The following is a 20,909-nucleotide window of genomic DNA, read 5'->3' as shown; positions in this document are numbered from 1 at the left end:
AGGAAAAATAGTTTAACACTCAATCCTGACTTAAATCACAAATGACCTCCCAAAATTTTACTCTCTTGTTCCTTTGATCTTATTTTGTATGTTTGTAGTCCTATAAGGTTCTTCCTAAAACGCTTATTATTAAATATGAAATATTGTACTCCATATTAATTAAATAAAATTTAGTTTTTTATTTATTATATTTCATATTAATAATGTTTCATATTTAAAATTTAAAATTTATAATTTATGATTTAAAATTTAAAACTTAAAGCTAAGGGTTTAAATTTCTAATTTTAACAGTTAAATTTTAGAATTCAAAATTTATTATTCAAAATTTAGAATTTAAAATTTAAAATATATGCTTTATAATTTAAATAGCATTGCACTTCTTATTTTTTTCCGGAGCGTATTAACATTTATTGTCTTGTAATAGTCTAGTTTTAAAACCAGCCCTATGAAAAACTATTAGAATAATGCTAGACTCTAGAAGAGTTATCAAAATTTATTATTTTTAACCATTAGTTAATCATTAATGTCTAAAAATATGAGATAAAATATATTATTGGATAATTAAATTAAGAAAAATAGACTAAAAGAATTGAGTTAATGATTAAATAATGACAAAAAATAATAAATTCTTATGGCCATATAACATTTTTCAAATTATTATCCTTGACTCAAGATATTCACTTCTAAACTTTATTTGTTGACATTTTGCAGAAAATAAATAAGAAAAGGACAAATACGTTCTTGACCTTTTGATCCGTGAACATTTAAGTTCTCGAAGATTTGAAAATACATTTAAATTTTTAACTTTTTAAAACCTGGACATATCGATCCCTCATGTTCACTTGGTCACCTAACGAAAAAAATCAAATATGACTCCCGTTGAACTAATCTGATTGATACGGGTGCACATGTGAGAGAGTTTTTAAAATTGGACAAATTAGATTCAGGGATTGATGTGTCCAGATTTTGAAGAGATCAAGGATATAATACCCTGTTACCCTAAGTCTTCCCTCTCGCCGTAAAGTAAAAGATAACAAAGTGACACGACAGTTCTAACTTCTAAGGCTTATAATATATAATATATACTACAACAAATAAGGGTTTTCTCAATGGTCAAAAATCATTCCTAAAACCTTAGGCAACGGTTTTTGACCTGTGGTATATGCGATTGTAACAAAAAAACCGTCGCCATAGTTACTGGCATAGACAACGGTTTAAAACCGTTCTCGTTCATAATGTAACGGTTTAAAACCATAACTGAATAGGCAACGGTTTTAAACTGTTGTCGTTTTATTATTCACAAAGCCAACAGTTTTAAAGCGTTACCATTGGTGTCATTTTTTGGCAACGATTTTAATATCATTGCCATTTTGTACTCGTCTTTAACAACAGTTTTAACACACGTTACCTTTTGTGACTTTTGACAACGATTTTTTGTAATATATAATTCTTTATTTACAATAGTTTTCTCATGAATGAAATTTGTTCAACCTTTTTTTTTAGTATCAATAAATAACCTAAACTATTTGAATCAAATTATTAAAGAAAATTAATTGAACATTTACCATCAAATTTGATTTATAAAGTATTATGTAAGATCCACAATCACATTATATCATCATTGCAAATACCATAATACTAGTCTAAGTCATAACAACCTCGAACTATATCATCTAATTTTGCAAAAAAAAATAAAAATAAAAGAGAGTTGAAATAGTAAGTAGCAAGTTGGTTTATCGTCATCATGTCTACAAGTTTATGACTTTTACTCGCTAACATTTGCTCTTCAAAATTTGTGACCTTAATTAATTTTGTTTTCCCCTTCAACATGGTTTTCCTATAAACAAAGCAAAAAATAGCAAAAGTGTGAAGTATGAAGTAATCCAGCACACTACATCCAATTAAGGGTTAAAACATAAATCACCAAAATAGAAGTTTTGAAATAAAGAAATTTATTCAGATCAAGTTATCAACAAAAGGCTTGACATAAAGTGATTCATACTTAAAGTGAGCCTTCTTGTTCATTTTTTCTTCTTCATCAACTTTTTTGGTCTAGGAACACATACATATAGGGTGATCGAAATCAAGTTACCTTTAAAGTGGGTAATGGGGAGTTTAAAGATGAATGAAGCAAGGGTAGATCCCCTGCATCTATGCATATTACTTCTCCAACAGGAAAATTTGACCCATATCTAGCTCTCCCTACAATAATATGCATTCAAAAACCCCAGAATAAAATAAGATTCAAATATCCAAGTTTCCAAATTTGAATAGAATATAAAAATATAATTTGATTAATTGAACATGCTTGCCTTAAGTCCTAATTAAAATATCAACTCAGAAAATCCTTAAGGGTTGGCATCCAAATACAATCCATTATAAATAACACTGGAGCACAACTAATTTTGGCTAGCATGATATTTATTGTCAATTATTGACACACGTGAAGTTTTCGAAATAAGGAAACAAATAGCATAAATTTGTGTATGGAAAGAGAGAGTAAAGCTTTAAATTGAAATGTCAGATTTCCATGAAACAAGTGAAAGGCAACAGGGAAATTAAAACTTAGGTAAGAGCTCACACCTGCCTTATTTGAGTTTCTGGTGGCAGCGAGCCATATACTACTGAACAAAGATGCTTTCCTTAATTATCAATTTTCTTCTGACCAATATGAATGCCAACTTTACCCAATTAGTCCATTGTTTATATAAGACAAGCAAATGAAATATGCAAGTAAATTCACAAAAAAAAAATATTATGATATAAAAATTGTAAGATCTCACCTTTAATTTGTAAATGTCTCGGCGTGAAAAGGTTACAATGCAATCACCATTTCTTATACTAGAATAGGATCCAAGAGGTACCTTCAACAGCACTAAAGGTGATAACCTCTCAGATGGAAAATAAGTCCTTACCTGAAACATAATTCCAATAAAAGCCCACAACTTGAACTTGTGGCAGGGAACAGCAATGCAAAGCTACATTCAGACAAATGAGAATTATAAACGAAGGTGTTAACTTCAGGCAACTTTGGCAATTAACTTGAAAAGCTGTTGTCTCCACATCCTATTTTTACTACGGAGAAACAAATGAAAGGCTTTATTGAAGACATAGTTCAGATGCTACAGATGGTTTATAATTTCAGCTCCATCACAATGAAAACACTTGTTGGAAATTAGGAAGCAGAACAGTATTTGTTTGTGTCACATGAGAATTCATTTAGAAACTGCCAAGTACTTGAGGTTTTTGGTAACTAGAAATCTAGAAGTCAGTCACAAATTTGTGTCTTATATATCAATCCTTCCCCAATAGTCACACCACTTAACAAGGGTAAAACGAGAAATAATACTTCAGATGTAATGACTACGACTGGGGCAACATCACCTTCCTTCAACTTCTCAAACCAGAACAAAGAAAATAATGGAAGCTTCTTTCATTAGATAAAATAGCATTAGAGAGAGAGACACACACCTCGTGAAACACGGCAGAAATCAGGAAAGCAATTAATACAGCAGCATCCTGTATGAAATTGTGAAGATCAAACACAGAATAATAACTGAATGCTAAGGCACAACCAGTCTACAAGCTACACAGAAAACAATTTGAAAAAATGATTCACAATGAAAAATTGACTTGCCTGAGCTATAGGATTGTTACAGAGCAATAAGAGTTCAGAAATGGTGGTTCTGGTAGCTAGGGCACAACCAAATCACCATGAGCGACGGCGGTTGCGTCACTTTCTCACACGCGTCCCTTCCTTCCTCTCTGCAGCGGCGGCAAGTCACGGCAGCGGTGGCAAGGCGCGGCGACGGCGGCAACGAAGACGAGCTCCTTCTCTTCCTCGCGTCGCGCGTTCTTTGCGTCTCTCTCTCTCTCACTCTCGTTTTCCCCTCAAAGTCAGCGGCGACGGTGGCTGTGGTCACCACCGGCAGCGCCTCTCTCCCTTCCCCTCTCCTCTTCTTTCCGTGCTCTGATCTCCCCCCCCCCCCCCCCCTCCCTCTTCGAGCTCTCCTCTTCGAGCTCCCCCTCTTTCGTTACTGAATTTTTAATTTCAAATTATGTGAAATAACCAATTATAAAAATTATATAAAAAATATTAGTTAACTTAATTCTAAATATTAATAAAATTAATTTAATTACTCTTAATTGATTAATTTCTAAAAATAAAGAGTTCATATTATGATAAATTGAAGTTTGGTGGTACGGTGAGGGCTGCGATGATGGCTAACGTACGATGATGAATGGTGGATTATGGTAGGGTGAGTTCTAGTCTGGGGCTGGCAGAATGAGCCTCTCCATGAGGCTGGTACGGAGTGGATTGTTGTCCACTGTCAGGGTGCTACACGTGTAAAGGTATGTGTATTACTCTATGACTTTGTAACCGAACAAAGACAATTCCGGTGTTGTATAGAAATTATTATTCTTCCCCAACACATGGTGCATTGTATAAATAATAAAGGTTGAGATGCCAATTTCAAAATATTTGTATATACCAGTTTTTGGACTTTATGGACTAAACTATTTGTTTGTTTTTTTTTCTTTTTTTTAATGCAGGCCTTGAAATTTTATAACTCCCCTTAATGCAGACCATTATTTTGGTGGCCTTTTTTGATGTCCCTTCTTCTTCTCATGAAGAGAAAGTGCCAAGCTACAGTGTTAAATAATAGCAATAATAATACTAATGCTAATAGCAGGTAATATAGTTTTGAGTACTTTTAATTACTATTAAAAATGTAATTACAAATTCTTATTTCACATAATTAAAATCCAATAATTACGAATTGTATTAAAAATTGAATAAAAGTACAACAACTGATAAAATAGTTAAATGCTAATATAATTAAGTTATTAATATTTATAAAATTATTATTTGAAAAAATAAAATTAAAAAAATTTAAATAAAAAAATTTATTGTAGAAGATTAGTCGGTAACAATGTAATAGTTGGATTTGTTTTCAGTAAAATTGTTGTAGGAGTGTGATTATATTTATATGCTGAAACTATTTTGAACATGTAATAGCTGGGTAGCACTTTTAATTTTCTGAAATTTTAATATTTTTTGAAAATGGGAATTTTTTTTGGACTGATGTTTTCATTTACTTAAAATAATAAATTTACTATGACTCTATTACTTTTTTGGACAAACTATGACTCTATTGTTTATTCAGTAAAAACATATTGGACTAGTTTTTATGAGGTCCATTCGGTCCACTAATGTTTGTAAAACAAAAAAGGGGTACTTTATATAAAAAAAATTGTTTAGGATCTTTGTATAAATATTATTTTTAATAAAAAAAATAAAACAAAAACCAAAACAACCTAAAAACCGTGTCAAGACGGTACCAGCCTCATGGGGAGGCTTATTCTGCCAGCCCCAGACTAGAACTCACCATTATGGTAGTGAGTTATGACTCACTAGTAAAGAGAGAGAAGATGATGAATAGTGGGTTATGGGTCGCTAGAGGAGGGAAAAGGAATGAGCAGGAAGTTTGCGCTAAGGTTCTGATTGTTTTTTTTGTTTTTCTTTAAGTGTAAAAAAATATTATATGTTAAATTTTATAGCGAAAATTGAATGGAACAAAAACTAATATATTTTTAAATTTATGTTTTCCCTAAATAATATTTATTAAATTATTTAAACATTGGAAAATTATTTCTTAATAAAACAATTGATGTAATGATTATAAAACCGTTCTTTAAAATAATCAAAGAGAACGGTTTTATTTTGTTGCTATAACATAGTAAAAAATTGAACTTCAACAGTAATATTGTAAAAATCGTTCTTTAAAATCATCTAATAAAACGGTTTTAAAGTGTTACAATATTGGCAACGGTTTTTATACGTATCCTTTGTATAAATATTTAAACAACAATAAAAAACTGTTACCTAAAAATAAATCATTGTAATAGTTATAAAATTGTTCTTTAAAATAGTAAAAAAATGATTTTATTTTGTTGCTATAACGTAATAAAAATTTGAACTTTATTAGCAACAATTTAAAAAATCATTCTCTAAAACTATTTAAGAGAACGGTTTTAAGACGTTACAAAATTTGGCGTTGCTAAAATCCATATTTATGGTAGTAATTTAAGACTACTTTATATAACTAGAAGTATGATAAAAAAATAAAAACTCAAAATCGCATAAAGAGAAATTACAAAACACAAAATATTTACACAAATTAATTTCACCTTTTTATTTTTAAAATATCATTTCTATATTTTCAAATCTTTTTTGGACAGTATAAAATTATTTTATTAAAATAATTATTTCAATTCTTATAAAGAACTTAAATATATTTTTAAATTTTTAAAAATTTAAATATTTGTGGACTAATCAAGATGAATATATCATTTTCTCAAAATTTTAAAAATTTGCATCTTTTAACTATGTAAAGGGTTGCGGGTTTACAAGTATATGTATATATGTAAAACTCTTAGAAATTTGGTATTATTATTTTTACCCATATAACCTCAACCATAAGACAGTAGTTCAATTCGTTTTTTTTTTAATTGACAATTTGATTGATTAATGTAGAAAGTAATTATTTTATTTTATTGTGTGTCAATATATCTAATTAAATATTTATGTAAAATATATTGAAATTGACAAAGTATAAAAAATATTTTTTCTTAAAATATATAGCTGAGGTTTTAGGGACGTGTTTACATGCCATGATACATGCCAAATTATATACACATAGTAATGTTCATCAGTAGAATTTTTCCCTTGAACTAAAATAAAACAGCGGTTTACGTAAAAAAAATATGGAAAGTCAATAAATTTAGTGTATAATGTGTATAATACGTGTAACATTAAAATTAATATTAAATGATAATTAAATTAATTAATTTTAATAATTTTTAATTTAAATTTAAAATAAATAAAAATTTGTAACAGTTACGTATACCGCAAAAACGACATTGCTCTTTTTAATGTGATGTGACTTCTTTCTTATTCAGTCTCCTCTTGTCTCATCGCTGCCGTGCCGTCATCGACAGTAGCCGCCGTCGTCCATAACTTTGGCAAACGTTGTCGTGCGCACCGCGAACGCCAAACAGCACAGTCGCGCAGTTTGCATCATTTGCGTAGTCCCGCAGTGCGCCAGTCGTGCAGTCCCTCTCCCGTAGTCGGCCCAACACCGCCCAGCCGACGCCGTTAATAAATGGTGTAGAGAATGAAGAGCTTTTCTTCAAAGTAGTAGGGCACAAACTCACGATGGTTGAAGTTGATGTCACATACATAAAACCAATCAACACAAACACCATTGTCATAGTACCCGGTCAGACTACAAATGTTCTTCTAAAAGCCAACCTCGAGACCGAAAAATTCTTACTTACAGCCTCTCCTTTTATGGATATCCCCAACCCCGTTGACGAACCGTCATTGCCACGTGACATTACCAAGGTATTTTAGTTTTTAATTTTGATTAATACTATGGAGTAGATTTGCAACCTCACCTAGCCGAAGTTGTCGTTGTGTGGCTGCTCTGTCGCTGGATCTCCTCCCCTATCTTCATGTGTCGTCGTCGACTCTATCCACCCCACAAATGTGCTGAATGTTCAATTCACTAAGTATGTAGATGGTTATTTTAATTATTAATTAGATGGTTATTTTGTTCGATTCAGTTTACGTATATACAATTAATAAATGTTGGATGGTCATTTCACTAGGTAGCTAGATAGTTATTTTAATAATTACGTGAATGGTTGTTTGATGACGATTTCGCAACGGTGATGGAAGAGGGGGCTACAAGGGTGGATAATGATGGTCGATGAGAAAGTTTCTAACGCCGGAGAGGTGGGATGATTGATGAGAGTGGGAGTGACAGATGGCTTGGGAGGGAAGAGGATATTTGGGTGAATTCTTTTGATAAATTATAGTTAAAATGGTTAATTTTTTAAAATAATTTCTTGGATTTCTTTTTTTTTTTTGTATTGAGCTAAATTCAAAATTCATTGTACACATTGTTAAGATTTTTCATCCTCCTATTAGAATTCGTACGTAAGATATATAAAAACTCTATAAGTCGACGCGATTTATATAAATATGGAAGAGGACAATGATATAACCAAATTTTAAATATTGTATTCGTATAATTTAGAGTATATGTTTCGTGAAGTATAAACAATTTTCAATAATTTTTTATTTTCTAAAAAAATTTGTTTGTTTGTTTATTTAGGTCATTGTGAATTTTTTGTTTTATTTAATAAAATTTAAAGTTATTTAATTTAATTATCATAATTAGTTTATTGAGCTAAATCTAGATAAAAAGTATTTTTAAAATTTAAAAATAAAAATTGAAAATTATGGTTACTAAAAACTTATAAGACAATATTACACTCTTTAGTGTTAAAAAATAATTATAAATTGTTAATGAAAAATATTGCCCATCTTACTTTAGGCAATTTACACAAATAAAATGGTTGAAGGAAAATATTATGCAAATACAACATTGGCAAACTCCAGACTCAAATACAACAAAAACAATTGTATGTAATCCGCGACATCCTGTAGCGGACCCAGATGCACATAATCCGTTATACTCTCTCACGGATTACGTTGAGAGCATGCATAACATAAACTATTACACCCTGTAGTGATTTATGACCAAATTTTTTGAGAGCATAATCCGCTACAACCTGTAGCGGATTATGAGGAGAGTGGCTTATTATATAAACCGCGTGAGGCTGTAGCGGAATTCATTTGAGAAAATTTGGAAAGAAAGTTAGAGAGAGAAAGTAGAGAGAAGGGAGAGAAAATTTTTTAGCATTGGAAGAATGGAGGATAAACGGCGGTTACATTGTACTGGCTCGACTGCATTGCTCACGTAGCCGAAACCACCAATGAAGAGGTAAGTGTTTTTATTTTCTTTCAATATTTTAATAACTGTATATGTTATTCAATATTAAGGAAGTAATTTATTAATTAGAAAGATAGAGACTTAGTTTAGCTTTTGGTTTGAAAATCAAAATTTGAAATTTAAACTTTTACTTTTAACATTTAAAAATAAAGGTAGAGAAGTTGGATTTTTAGTTGTGGATGGTAAATTAATAATTTTAAAACCCAAGTAGCTTAAGAATAGAAACATAAGCTATAGTTTGGTGATGTCATTGTTAGAAATTAAGCCGGTGTTCTTTATTTCTGAATATGCAGCCAACCCGATGTGTGTATAGCGTCCGTAGACAACAGAATATGCCGTTACATGATAGGATCATATCTTACTTGGAGAGAGCTGGGTTGTACCACCTAGCTAGGTTGAACGCCCATTGGTTCTGGTTGGATGAGCCACTGGTCAGCGCATTTATCGAGAGGTGGCGGCCTGAGACCCACACTTTCTATATGTCATTTGGAGAGTGTACTATCACGCTCAAGGATGTGGCATACTAGCTGAGGCTGCCCGTGGATGGGCAGGCTGTATCTGGGTGTATGAATGACTTTCACCTGCATATCGAGGGGGCCAGACCGGCATGGGAGTGGTTCGAGGACTTATTTGGTGAGCTTCTGTCACCGGATAAGAGAAAGTTATACACAGTCCATTTCACATGGTTCCATAAGCGGTTCAGGGTGTTACCGGCTGATGCTTCGGAGGAGACCGTGCGCATATATGCATGTGCGTATATTATGATGCTTCTGTCGACACAGCTGTTCATGGACAAGAGTGCTAATCGGGTCCACCTTCGCTGGTTGCCTTTTATGGTGAGACTTGACGACATGGGCAGCTATAGTTGGGGCGCCGCTGCGTTGGCGTGGCTGTACCGATGTATGTGTAGGGTGGTGAACAGAAACGTCACCAACTTGGCTGGATCCTTATAGTTGCTATAGTCATGGATCTTTTGGCGGTTCCCCCACTAAGACCGCAAGGTTTTGACGCTCTCTTTTTTCCATTGGCATCCGAGCATAATTTAATTCACGTATTCTTTCAAGTTCATAACGTTCTATATATGAAATTACATACTTATGTGCTATTTCTGCAACTCAAATGGGCCACATATTTGCCCACTTCTGATGGGAAGGAACAACGGATTATTCAGTATCGTCTGGCATTGGATCGACTGACACATCGAGATGTAAGTAATTTGTTTTTTTTCATTATTTTATTAGTTCTTCCCCCACTTATATGTATACATTGGTATAATGTTGACTTGCCTCCTGATATCAGATTGTGTGGGAGCCTTATGGTTCTCTGGACGTACTGGCAGTCATTCATCGGAAGATACTGACTGAGAAGCACAGCCGGTTATGCCGGGCCTCACCAGTCTAATATACTTTGTAGTGATTGAGTGTCATCATGTAGACAGGGTCTTCCCACAACTAGGGGGCGTACAACATCTGCATGAGCCAGCCCTGAATATTGAGTATCTTCATAGTAAGGACGGTAGGGGTGGAGATAGATGGTTCCCCACTTACTATAGGACATGCCATCAGCATTGGGACGAGCGAGTTCGCTCTGTGTTGAGTATCTAGAGAGTGGCTGATCCCGGTCCATCCGCTGAGTACTTGAACTGGTGGCACCGTGTTGCACATAGGATTCTGTCACCAAGGATTGCTTTCTCCGACCCAGGCCGACATAGGTTCCGGACGATGCTATACTCAGATGGTCGTCGCCGGCACCGACTAGAGTTCTAGCGTCGGATATGCCCGATAACAGACGTGTGGAGCGGAGACGACACATTGGTACACGTGCCACTAATCGCGAGTGGCACTGGCTCGACGACATGATGCAGGAGGAGCAGGTTGGTGGTGATGACGGAGGTCGGGCAGATCATCACCTTCATCGATCTAGTGTTAGACGGCGGGCTGCTCGTGCTGGACGAGCACCTCCAGTCCACCATGATGACGAGGCTGAATCGTCTCGTGGGTACCCTACTGATACTCAAGTTGGTGGCACTGCGGAGGCTAGTATGGGTGGTATACCTTTTACTCACGATCTAACTCTCAGGTACTGCATGAGTGTAGCACGCAGATGTTAGCTGATCTTGCTACCACTACTTTCACCATGGATTTGTACGATCAGCTGGCCCACCCCAATTCTATGCGGATTTTGTTGAGATCATACGGGTTAACGACGTTCATCAGTACCAGAGTCCGATTCCAGGAGGCCCATCCGACACTCCGGAGTATAGGCCACAGCCAGCAAATGTTCTGTCCCAGGTTCCTGAGACCCAGCTCCCGGTCGACCTGAATGAGCCCGCAGGCAGCCCGTATGACACTTGGTTCGGCATGGTGGAGATGCCACCATCTGCATTTGGGGTTGGGCTACATGAGGCTCCACCCAGAGATCAGCGAGCAGCCAGGGTTAGGCGTCCGACTCGATGTGGCACAGGCTCACACCTACTTGGTCCATTCGCACCATCAGTAGTGCCCATTGTCTTAGTTTCTACCGTTATCATTGTATGAATTATGACTTATTTATTTTCTGTTAGGGTTAACAACTTGTGACAGTTATATTTGTATGACTTATGTAGTTAACTTATTTTGTGTTAGTGTTAATGCCTGGTGGCTATTATTTTCGTCCGACTTATTGCAAATGACAATTCCATTTTGTATCAATTCGTACATTTTGCATCATGGGTTGTTACTATTACACAAGTTTATATAATGAGCCACTTTTCTCATAATCCACTACATGGTGTAGCAGATTATGCTTTCAAAAAATTTAGTCATAAACCGCTACAGGGTGTAGTGGTTTATGTTATGCATGCTCTCAACGTAATCCGCGAGGAGTATAGCAGATTACGTGCATCTGGATTTTGCTACAAAGTGTCGCAGATTACATACAATTACTTTTATTGCATTTGCGTCTGGAGTTTGCCAATATTATATTTGCATAACGTTTTTCTTCAATCATTTTATTTAGAGTAAATGCCCTTTCTGGTCTCTAACGATTTGCCCGATGGACTTCCCACCCCCTAAGAAATCTAAATACCCAAATCGATCCCTATCTATTATGATTTCTGTACGGAAGTCCCTGCAACCGGTTCTGAGTAGGTTACTGGCTGATGTGTCAGTAACTTGTCCACGTGGGTTTCTCTCCTTCATAATTGGGACAAATCACCCCCTGTACCTTTGTTGAAATGTTGCGTTTTATTATGAGCAATTATCTCCTGGGTGTTCATAGTTATTTAGGGTTTTTTCTTTATTCTTCATTGTCTTCATTGTGTGTAGAGTGAAGATAAGGGCTTTTCTCCTGAAGAACAATATGGCTATGAAAATCAGAGACTCTTCTTCACGAATCGTGGAGGAAAGCAATGAAGTTGGGAAGAATTTGTGTTGGAGTCCGACTCTGGGTTCCACTGGGAGTATAGGAGAAAAGGCAAACCAAGGCAAGAAAAGATTTGTAGCACCCAGATGTCATTGTGGCACATATACAATATTGTTTCAATCTAGCACTGTATAAAATCCGAACATACTTTTTTTTGGTTGCTCTTATTTTAAGGTAATCATTTTTCAATTTTAGTTTTGTTTCAAAATTCGTTGCCATTACCATGGAGTGTTATTTGTTGCAGACCGCAGCTCCACATTGCAAATACTTTGATTGGCTTGATGAATATGTTGAATCATATTCACATAAAGCTTATGCCAATCAGAATGGTGTGGTTGAAAGTTTGAAGACGATGGAAGAAAGATTGGAGGCACTGGAAGTAATGATGGCAAAGCAGAAAATTGAAAAAATATTTGAGGCAACACTAAATGCTGAACCTTAACCACTTTTTTAATTGGAATTGCAGTTACACTTATAATTTCATCAATTTGCAGTGGGTTAATTGAGAAAAATGTGAATTTGATTTAGTGTGCAAAGTTATGTAAATAGAAGACAACTACTTAATGTATTATTGTTGAAATTCATAGCTTGTATGAAGACAACAACTGATGTTATGATTATTTACTCTAATTCAATGATACTTAATTTATTTTATTTCATGTAGTTATTAGAATTTAAAATAGTGTATTGAGATATTATCATATTGTATTATTATGAGTTTGTGAAACACATGTCTATGAAGATAACAATGTAAATAAATATTCAAATTTGTGAGACATTTGGAATTGCACTCCAATTCCTGAGAGTTTCATAAAAGTTGAAACCAACATATAAAGTGATTAAGTGATTCACAAACCAAAGCATGAGTGTTTTACAAAAAGTTCACTCCAAAATATGAACAGCTCCAGAGTTTCACTCATAAGACCATGTGTGTTTTTTCAACTTGATACTAAAACAAAAACAAAAAAAATTGACTGTATCTCTAAATCAACATTGAGTATTATGTAGACATCAAATCAGAACCTAATCATAACATCAACACTATAACCAAAATAATTAAGATAGAGTCTCCCCCTAAACCAAAGTTCTACATTCCCTAAACAACATAATATCCATATAGCAAGTTCTTTCACTGTTTTTTTGGTGGAGGCTTCATTCCTGGAGTTGGAATGAACTTGAATAGCCTTGATGAGGTCCCAGTGCTAGCTGCTGCCAAAGTTTCATTTGAGATTGCATGAGAGGTTCTCTCTAAGCCTTGTCCTTCTGGTTGGGCTTGTACATTGTGAGGAGGTTCGTTGGGTTACACTGGAGGACTTGGGGGCCTTCTGACACTCTGTTTGGGCCTAAACTTTGGAGCTGCAGAATGGAGCTGAGCCTTTGATGCCTGAGTTGTGGCCTGATTCATTGGAGTAGTTTGATCAATTCCTAGAACCTGGTAAAACAATAGTGAATAACATTTGGGCTCCAAAACTACATCTTTTGTGTTTAAAAAAAAAAAGTTAAGAACTATGGTGTGTCTATTTACCTCTACAGTTGGGGCATTTTGTGAAATGTTTATCTCATTTGACTCTACATGCGGCCTCTTTGGCATTTTTTTCTTGTTTTTTCTAGCCGTATCCTGTATGACAGAAACATGTTTCGCAGCCACATATATTTTCAAATATTAACTCATTGTGAATACTCAAAGACACAACCCAAAATGTATACGAGTTACAAAATACTTGTCTAAAAAAAAACTTACAAGAGGGTCCAGGTTAATAGGTTCAGATTCTTCAACATATATGTTATTTACACCACCATCAATACTAGCCACATTCCCTATAGGGGGAGGGGCAGGAGCTACATTTTCAGTCATCACAACCAAAGCTTTGCTAGCCGCTTTTGTCTTCTTCCTTTTTGGTTGCCAGTCGGGTTTAGCTGGTGCTCCCTTGCATGTTTTATAATAATGCCCCTTCTCCCCGCATTTGCTACACGTTACCTAAAAAGTTCTTCTCACTTTGTCGCCTATCACTGGAGGGGGAGGGGGTGCACCGGATTCAGTCCTGCGTTTCTTTGGACGACCAGCTGGTTTTACTATCCTGGGGGGTTGTGGCTTTGGATTCACTCCATTTGGATCTTTCTTGAGTATCCCACCATGATGAAAAACAGGGATAACAAATACAGACATCTGTAAAAATCCAAACTATAACTCAGTAACAAAGCTAAATTTCAAACTTAATCACCAGCAAATAGACTAAAATGTCTATCAGTTAAGAATTCTTAACTCATCAATAAACAGAAAGGTAGAAACTTTCAAAGTTAACATCACTATTATAGTTTCGCAACAACCCTAACTCATCAAACAAAGCTAGTGCTTCACCCCATCCACCCATAATCACCATGCAGAGGAGAACTGAGTTATCAAAGCTAATTTCACTCCCACTATCTGACACACTCCTCAACTTGACTACAGTGAAAGATAAAGTAAGTAGAAGAGAACGAAAGATTCTTTACCGTTTCAAAGAAACTTGCCAAATGCAGTCAATGTCTTTCCACACAGTGGTGCAGCACGATCGCACGTCCTCAACGTAATGCTCTTTTTGGAGGGAAGGATAAAGGTTTCAGAGTTAGGGCCAAATATAAATGAAGAGGGAGAGGAAGGTGTTTTATGGAATAATACTCTTGTTGAAACGCAACGTTTCAACAAAAGTTAAGGGGGCGATTTGTCCTAATTATGAAGGAGAGAAACCCACATGGACAAGTTAGTGACACATCAGCCAGTGATCTGTTCGGAACCGGTTGTAGGGACTGAAACGTACAGATATCATAATAGATAGGGATCGATTTAGATATTTAGATTTTTTAGGGGGTGGAAAGTTTATCGGACAAATCGTTAAAAACCGAAAAGGGCATTTACTCTTTTATTTATGTAAATTGCCTTCTTACTTTCCTCGAATCAAGTTAGCAATAGCCATAGTCCAGAACCATGTTCACTTGTTTACCCAAAATCTCTGCTTTATTTTTTAATTTTTATACTATTCGTCACCGTGTCGGTGTCAAACAAGGCTGTGACAAACGAAAAGAAAATAATAATATTAATACAAAAAGCAAAAGAGGAAGAAGAAGAAGAAAAAGGGGGCCGGAAAGGATAGTAAGAACCTGTGAAAGAATCAAAGAAACCGTAATAAGAATAAAAATGGAAACTTTCTGATAATCAAAAGCTCGGATCGTGATATTTGGCAGCACACGACCCACTAACAACTCACATGAAGAAAAGCCACTAAATATACACACCAGCTTCTGTGCTCCGCTGATGCATCACGCACCATAGATCCTCATCCCTCTGTCTGTTCCTCTGTTCGCTCACCCATTTGCTCAAATGATCCGTTTTTGGTGTTCATTCCACTGTTTGACTCTTGTTCCTTGCACAAAGATCTCACCTTGGGGAAGAAGAAGATTCGCCTTTTCCTGCATTGCTCTTTTGGTTAATCCCTGTGAGTTGTAGCATTCTCATCTTTTCATTTCTAATTTTGGGTATGTTCTGGCTTTTCCAATTTCAATGGATAATCCAATTGGAAGCTATTTGTGGTGGGGCTTTCCTTGAATGTTTTCCCTTTCACGCCAGCTGCTTGTAGCTGTAGGAGCTAGAAGAATTGATTATCAAATTTGGGCTTGATATTTTGCATGTGCTTGTTTTAATATTGATTTACTTTGGTAATAAGGCTGTCAAATTTAGTGCATGCATGATGCATCAACATCTAAGTTACTAAATATTAACTATTTCAAGGATTTAGCTATGCATGAATTTTGTGTGTTTGTTATGGATAGTTTATTGTTTGTAGAAACTTAAGAGGTGGAGACTTGTTTCCTATTTTCTTTAACAGATGAAGCAGTCTATGTCTGAAACTTGGGAAGCGCTTTGGAATGGCTCTTTATAGAAACAATGGTGAATTGCTCACCGAGAGAAGGGGCATCATTGATGCGGTTGTCAATTCTCTTGGTAAAAGTGACCATGGCTCACAAATCTTGCGTCGTGGTAGAAGGCTTGGTCGGATTACCAAACTGTCCAAACACAAACTTTCGCGTTGGCTTCTCCTTCTTACTGCACTCTTTTCAGTTTATTTCACAGTTTGTGGCCTGAAAATGTTTCTTCACGTTGAGGCTTGAATATAGGTTTTTTTTTTTTTTTTTTTCACTTTAAAGGTTATATGAATTTGTTGCAAAATGTGTCAAAGAAAAACTTCAACTTTCTGAATTTTCACTTATATTTCTCTTAGATGGTTCTATTACAGCTAAAATGGAATCTAGCCATCTAGGTTCCCAGCGACTCATAGTATACATGAAGGGATCAACCTACACAGTAGACATGAAGAGCTCAACCTACACAGTATACAAAAAGAGCTCAACCTTCAAGAAACTGTTCCATTATCTGAATTCGGAAAACCACCACCTAAAAGCAGGCGCAGGAAGCGTAAGATTTATTGCCTTGAACTTCAGTTATTGTTACATTATGTTTAATGAATTCGAATAGGCACTTCATTTTCTTTTCCATAATGCATTGCTTCCTCATATATATAATTGAAGATTTGTTGATTAACACCTTTTAGAAAAGCAATACTGGACTATATGAAGTTGCAGAAATATAGTGAGCAGCTACTTAGGTTGTTGCTGGTGAAAGCGTTAGGACCTGGAGACATCTAAGATGTCAGAAAGTTAGTGGAGCATTTCTTAGATAATGGCATATGTAGTTTTGTTAGAATGAATTTATGTGGTTATGTCTTACAATCATATTTGATAAGCTACCAAACCGTATTATGCAAATATAGTTCTTGTCATAGTAACATATGTTGATTACTTCCAAAGTTCAAAGCATATGAGATTTTTAACCTGGTTTTAATGTCACTTGATAGTGCTTGAGTTCTGTTGATTAAATCAGTATTATTTATTATCTATTAGCATAATTTTGTTGGACCTTCCTCAGTAAGCTAAGTTAGTGACTAAATTCAATTTGCCGCAATAATTTCCTCGATATCTTTCTTTCAGATTTTCCTTGTGAAGTTGAATTTCTGAAGTCAGCAGATGGCCTTGCTGAACCCAAGAATTACATGAATTTCACTTGGTTTTCTCTAGATTATGTTAAACAAGAAGGAAAAACATCCCATAGTGGTTTGTTGAACCTCGATTTGGAGGACATCAGACTCTTGAGGAGAGAGAAAAGTCATTTTATGCCAAAAACCAAATGGTTCATTGTGGTTTTGTCAAGGGATCACCAGGGTATTCAAGCACTGGATTTGATTTAGATGAAAAAGATAATGCATACATGTCAAAGTGTAAGATTGCAGTTTCTTCTTGCATTTTTGGAAGCTCCGATTTTCTCTGGAGGCCTACAAGTAGACTGGTAATTATGTTACCTGTTTTTGAATATTTTGTTTGGTGTTTTGCAAATAATTCATTATGAAAACAGGCTTGCTGAAGATACCAAGTAATCATATCTCAGTTCAATAAATTGATAAAGATGTCATTCACCGGGGCGAGAAAAATATATGTTCATAAAAGATATTAAGTCAGAGCATAAATGTCCTATGTGTTCTTGTTTCATGTATAAACTCGGTAAAGCATTCACTTGTGATTAAGCCAATATTTTATTTGGTGATACTCAGGTGCAGTCGACTTCGCATAAAGTTGATGGCTGAGAGTACTTTACGTGAAGTCGACTGCACACCTGAGTATCAATCATTTTTATTTTATTGATAGTGAAATGTATTACATCTTAGCTTTATAAAGCACCTGTTTATTATACAGAAAACATTATATATGTCCATTGCTGCAGATTAGTCAATATTTAAAGAACAATGTTTGTTTTGTGATGTTCTTGGATGAACAAACACTATCCAAACTTTCATCAGTACTTTTTCCTTTTCCTTTTTCTTTTTTTTTGTGTTTTAATTTGATGGCCTTTTTGAAATACAAGTGATTCTTTGATAAAATATGATAAGATAACAATACAAAAAAAAAGATAAGATAACTCTACCCGAAAAAAAAAAAAAAGATAAGATAAATAAGCAGTTTTAATGTAGATATGATTGTTGAGATTATAAATAAGCGAGCAAACAGAGCCTAATTGAGTGCTTCACCTTCTTTAATCTAAGCAGTGTCAAGAATGGCAAACAGAATGACAGAAAAAGAAAGGTCAGATGTTGAGTTCAAGGTTTTGTTGATGGAGCGCATTACGTTGGTTTCCATCGCCATCGTCACTGGTTCAATATGGTGGTCATGTGCAGCACACAACGTGGCCACTTGCCCTAGCACGGATGATCCTCACACGTGGTCGTTTATTTATCTGGTGCTGTTTACCTATACCATCATGCCCGCGTTCTACGTGTTCCGGTGGTTCTATACCGCGGTGGCCACCACTGAGATGTCACCGTGGGTAGGGAGAATTCTCTTCATTCTGGAGAGGTTGCTGGTGATGGTTATGCCTGCTGCGGTTCCCCAGGGATCCATCTTTGTTAATCCAACTCTCTTAATGTATTTCTTGTCTCTTCTTGTTACTGGCGCATACTTCCTCTGCTGCCTCCATCGATTTTTATTCTTTGTAAGTAAATTATTTATGACTGCAAACATAATTCCATAGAAAATACATATCCTTTGCCATGTGATCTGAATTAATTACCTGCGTGTTATTTTCAGGTTGACAGTAATAACTACTGTTCGGATACAACCGGTATAAATTCCGCCAAAACAGAAGAAGAAGAAGAAAAGGATCATGATAATGGAAAATACCAGGAAGAGGAAGAGGAAGAGGAAGAGGAAGAGGAAGAGGAAGAGGTTCACACAAGTGATGATGAATTCAAAGAAGTAGAGTGGGAGGAGGAGGAGGAGGAGGAGGAGGAGGAGGAAGAGGAAGAAGAGGAAGAGGAAGAGGAAGAGGAAGAGGATGCCGACTCTACAATTTCGGAGTGGCTAAGTAAGAAGACGAATAAAGAATGTTCCAAGTGTGAGGCAATGTTGGGTGAATGGCACTTAGCATTTGAGAAGATGCAAAAATTGGCTGCAATGTTTATGGAAGATGCCATGACGGAAGCAAAGAAAAGGCAACAACAATTGGAAGAATTTTATAAAAAGAGAAATCAAAATTGGATCAAGAAATCCAAGCTTTGAACCAAGAAAAACAGGAATTGCTCGATATAATAGAAGAACTAACAAAGTCAGAGGAAGAAGCCAGAGATTTGTACGAAAAAGAGAAAAAAAGAGCGGGAGCAAGAAAAGCTTTCATCAGCAATAAAAGAAGCCGAAAATTTTAGACAACAATTGTTGGTTGAACATTATCGGGCACACAATACTGTTGCATGGAATGGTCATTGTTAGTTAGTTAGAATTAGTCCAAAACTAAACTATTCTTTTAGAGAAAATATTGGATTTGGTCACTTAAGTTACACTTTAATATCTATTTAGTTCTTAAAATTTCAATGGCCTCAATGTAGTTAAACTTTTTAATTGATTCTGTGATGAAAATCACTTTAGAAATTAACGTCATTAAAATTTGAAAAATTTAGGAATTAAATTGAGGCAATTGAAATTTCAAAGATTAAATCGATATTCGAGTGTAACGGAATATTTTCTTCTCTTTCTATTTTTAAATGCAACTAGAATTTTATAGTTTACTAAATTTATGCATTATGAAATATTTTAATTTTCAATAAATTATTAGAATATGGGATTTATTTTATTATTTATTTATTTTTATATTTTCTTATTGTTTTCCTTTATCCATCCTTCTTGTGTCACAATTGTCACCATTTTAGACTGTCATGATGATGATTTTGAAAATTGAATGGCTATTTTTTATGCTAATTAAATTAAATTAAATTAAACTAATTTTAAAGGCGTTTGCATTCAACCTTTTCCTGTATGCTCCCATGATTTCACTAATTTACTTATGAACAATGACCTCCCAAAATTGTACTCTGTTATTCATTTGATACTATTTTGGTATGTTTGTAGTCCTATAAGGATCTTCCTTAAAAGTTTATTATTAAATATAAAATATTATACTCCATATTAATTAAATAAATTTTAATTTTTTATTTATTATATTTTATATGAATAATGTTTTATATTTAAAATTTAAAATTTATGATTAATAATTTAAAATTTAAGATTTAGAATGTTTAAATTTTTAATTTTAACAGTTAAATTTTTTAATTCAAAATTTAAAATTTAAAATTTAAGATATATGCTTTAAAATTTAAATAATATTGCACTTTTTATTTTTTTTGGAGCATATTAACATTTATTGTCCTGTAATAATTTAACTTTAAAACAAAAACAAGCCTTATGAAAAACTGTTAGAGTAATGCAAGGAGTTATCAAAATTTATTATTTTTGTCATCAATTAATCATCAGTTTATTTGTTGACATTTTGCAGAAAATAAATTTTAAAAATTTGCATCTTTTAACTATGTAAAGGGTTGCGGGTTTACAAGTATATGTATATATGTAAAACTCTAGAAATTTGGTATTATTATTTTTTACTCATATAACTTCAACCATAAGACAGTAGTTAAATTCGTTTTTAATTGACAATTTGATTGATTAGTGTAGAAAGTAATTATTTTATGAGAAAGTCTAAGGACCAGTATTTTTATTGAAATCTGGCCAGCA

General features: G+C 34.6%; 1 protein-coding gene and 1 long non-coding RNA gene across 3 annotated transcripts; one reads left to right on the top strand and one right to left on the bottom strand.

Annotated features, from left to right (window-relative positions):
* Positions 1-1,572: 1,572 nt before the first annotated feature.
* LOC130969686 (uncharacterized) lies at positions 1,573-3,522 on the bottom strand. 2 transcript variants are annotated; one of them, XR_009081905.1, is made up of 5 exons: positions 3,472-3,522; positions 2,784-2,978; positions 2,584-2,661; positions 2,093-2,202; positions 1,573-1,837 (listed from the first exon to the last, which is right to left on the bottom strand). It is a non-coding gene; the product is annotated as an uncharacterized LOC130969686 (long non-coding RNA). The 2 variants fall into 2 exon arrangements; XR_009081906.1 differs by having other exon boundaries at positions 2,784-2,915.
* Positions 3,523-15,323: 11,801 nt separating this feature from the next.
* LOC130967618 (uncharacterized) lies at positions 15,324-19,958 on the top strand. The gene is made up of 6 exons (XM_057892562.1): positions 15,324-15,739; positions 16,130-16,418; positions 16,523-16,716; positions 17,289-17,643; positions 18,398-18,840; positions 18,936-19,958. Exons 5-6 carry the CDS (start codon positions 18,406-18,408, stop codon positions 19,404-19,406), a joined length of 906 nt encoding a protein of 301 aa, XP_057748545.1. The 5' UTR covers positions 15,324-15,739; positions 16,130-16,418; positions 16,523-16,716; positions 17,289-17,643; positions 18,398-18,405; the 3' UTR covers positions 19,407-19,958.
* Positions 19,959-20,909: the final 951 nt, after the last annotated feature.

Source organism: Arachis stenosperma, chromosome 3, assembly GCF_014773155.1.
Source record: "Arachis stenosperma cultivar V10309 chromosome 3, arast.V10309.gnm1.PFL2, whole genome shotgun sequence".
NCBI classification, from domain to species: Eukaryota; Viridiplantae; Streptophyta; class Magnoliopsida; order Fabales; family Fabaceae; genus Arachis; species Arachis stenosperma.
This window is presented reverse-complemented; position numbering and strand designations above follow the sequence as displayed.

Excerpts from the sequence above, each read along its gene's own strand:
- LOC130967618 (XM_057892562.1), top strand. The coding sequence starts at position 18,406 with ATGGCAAACAGAATGACAGAAAAAGAAAGGTCAGATGTTGAGTTCAAG. Across the intron at positions 18,841-18,935 it reads TCCATCGATTTTTATTCTTT|GTTGACAGTAATAACTACTG; the intron begins GTAAGTAAATTA and ends TGTTATTTTCAG.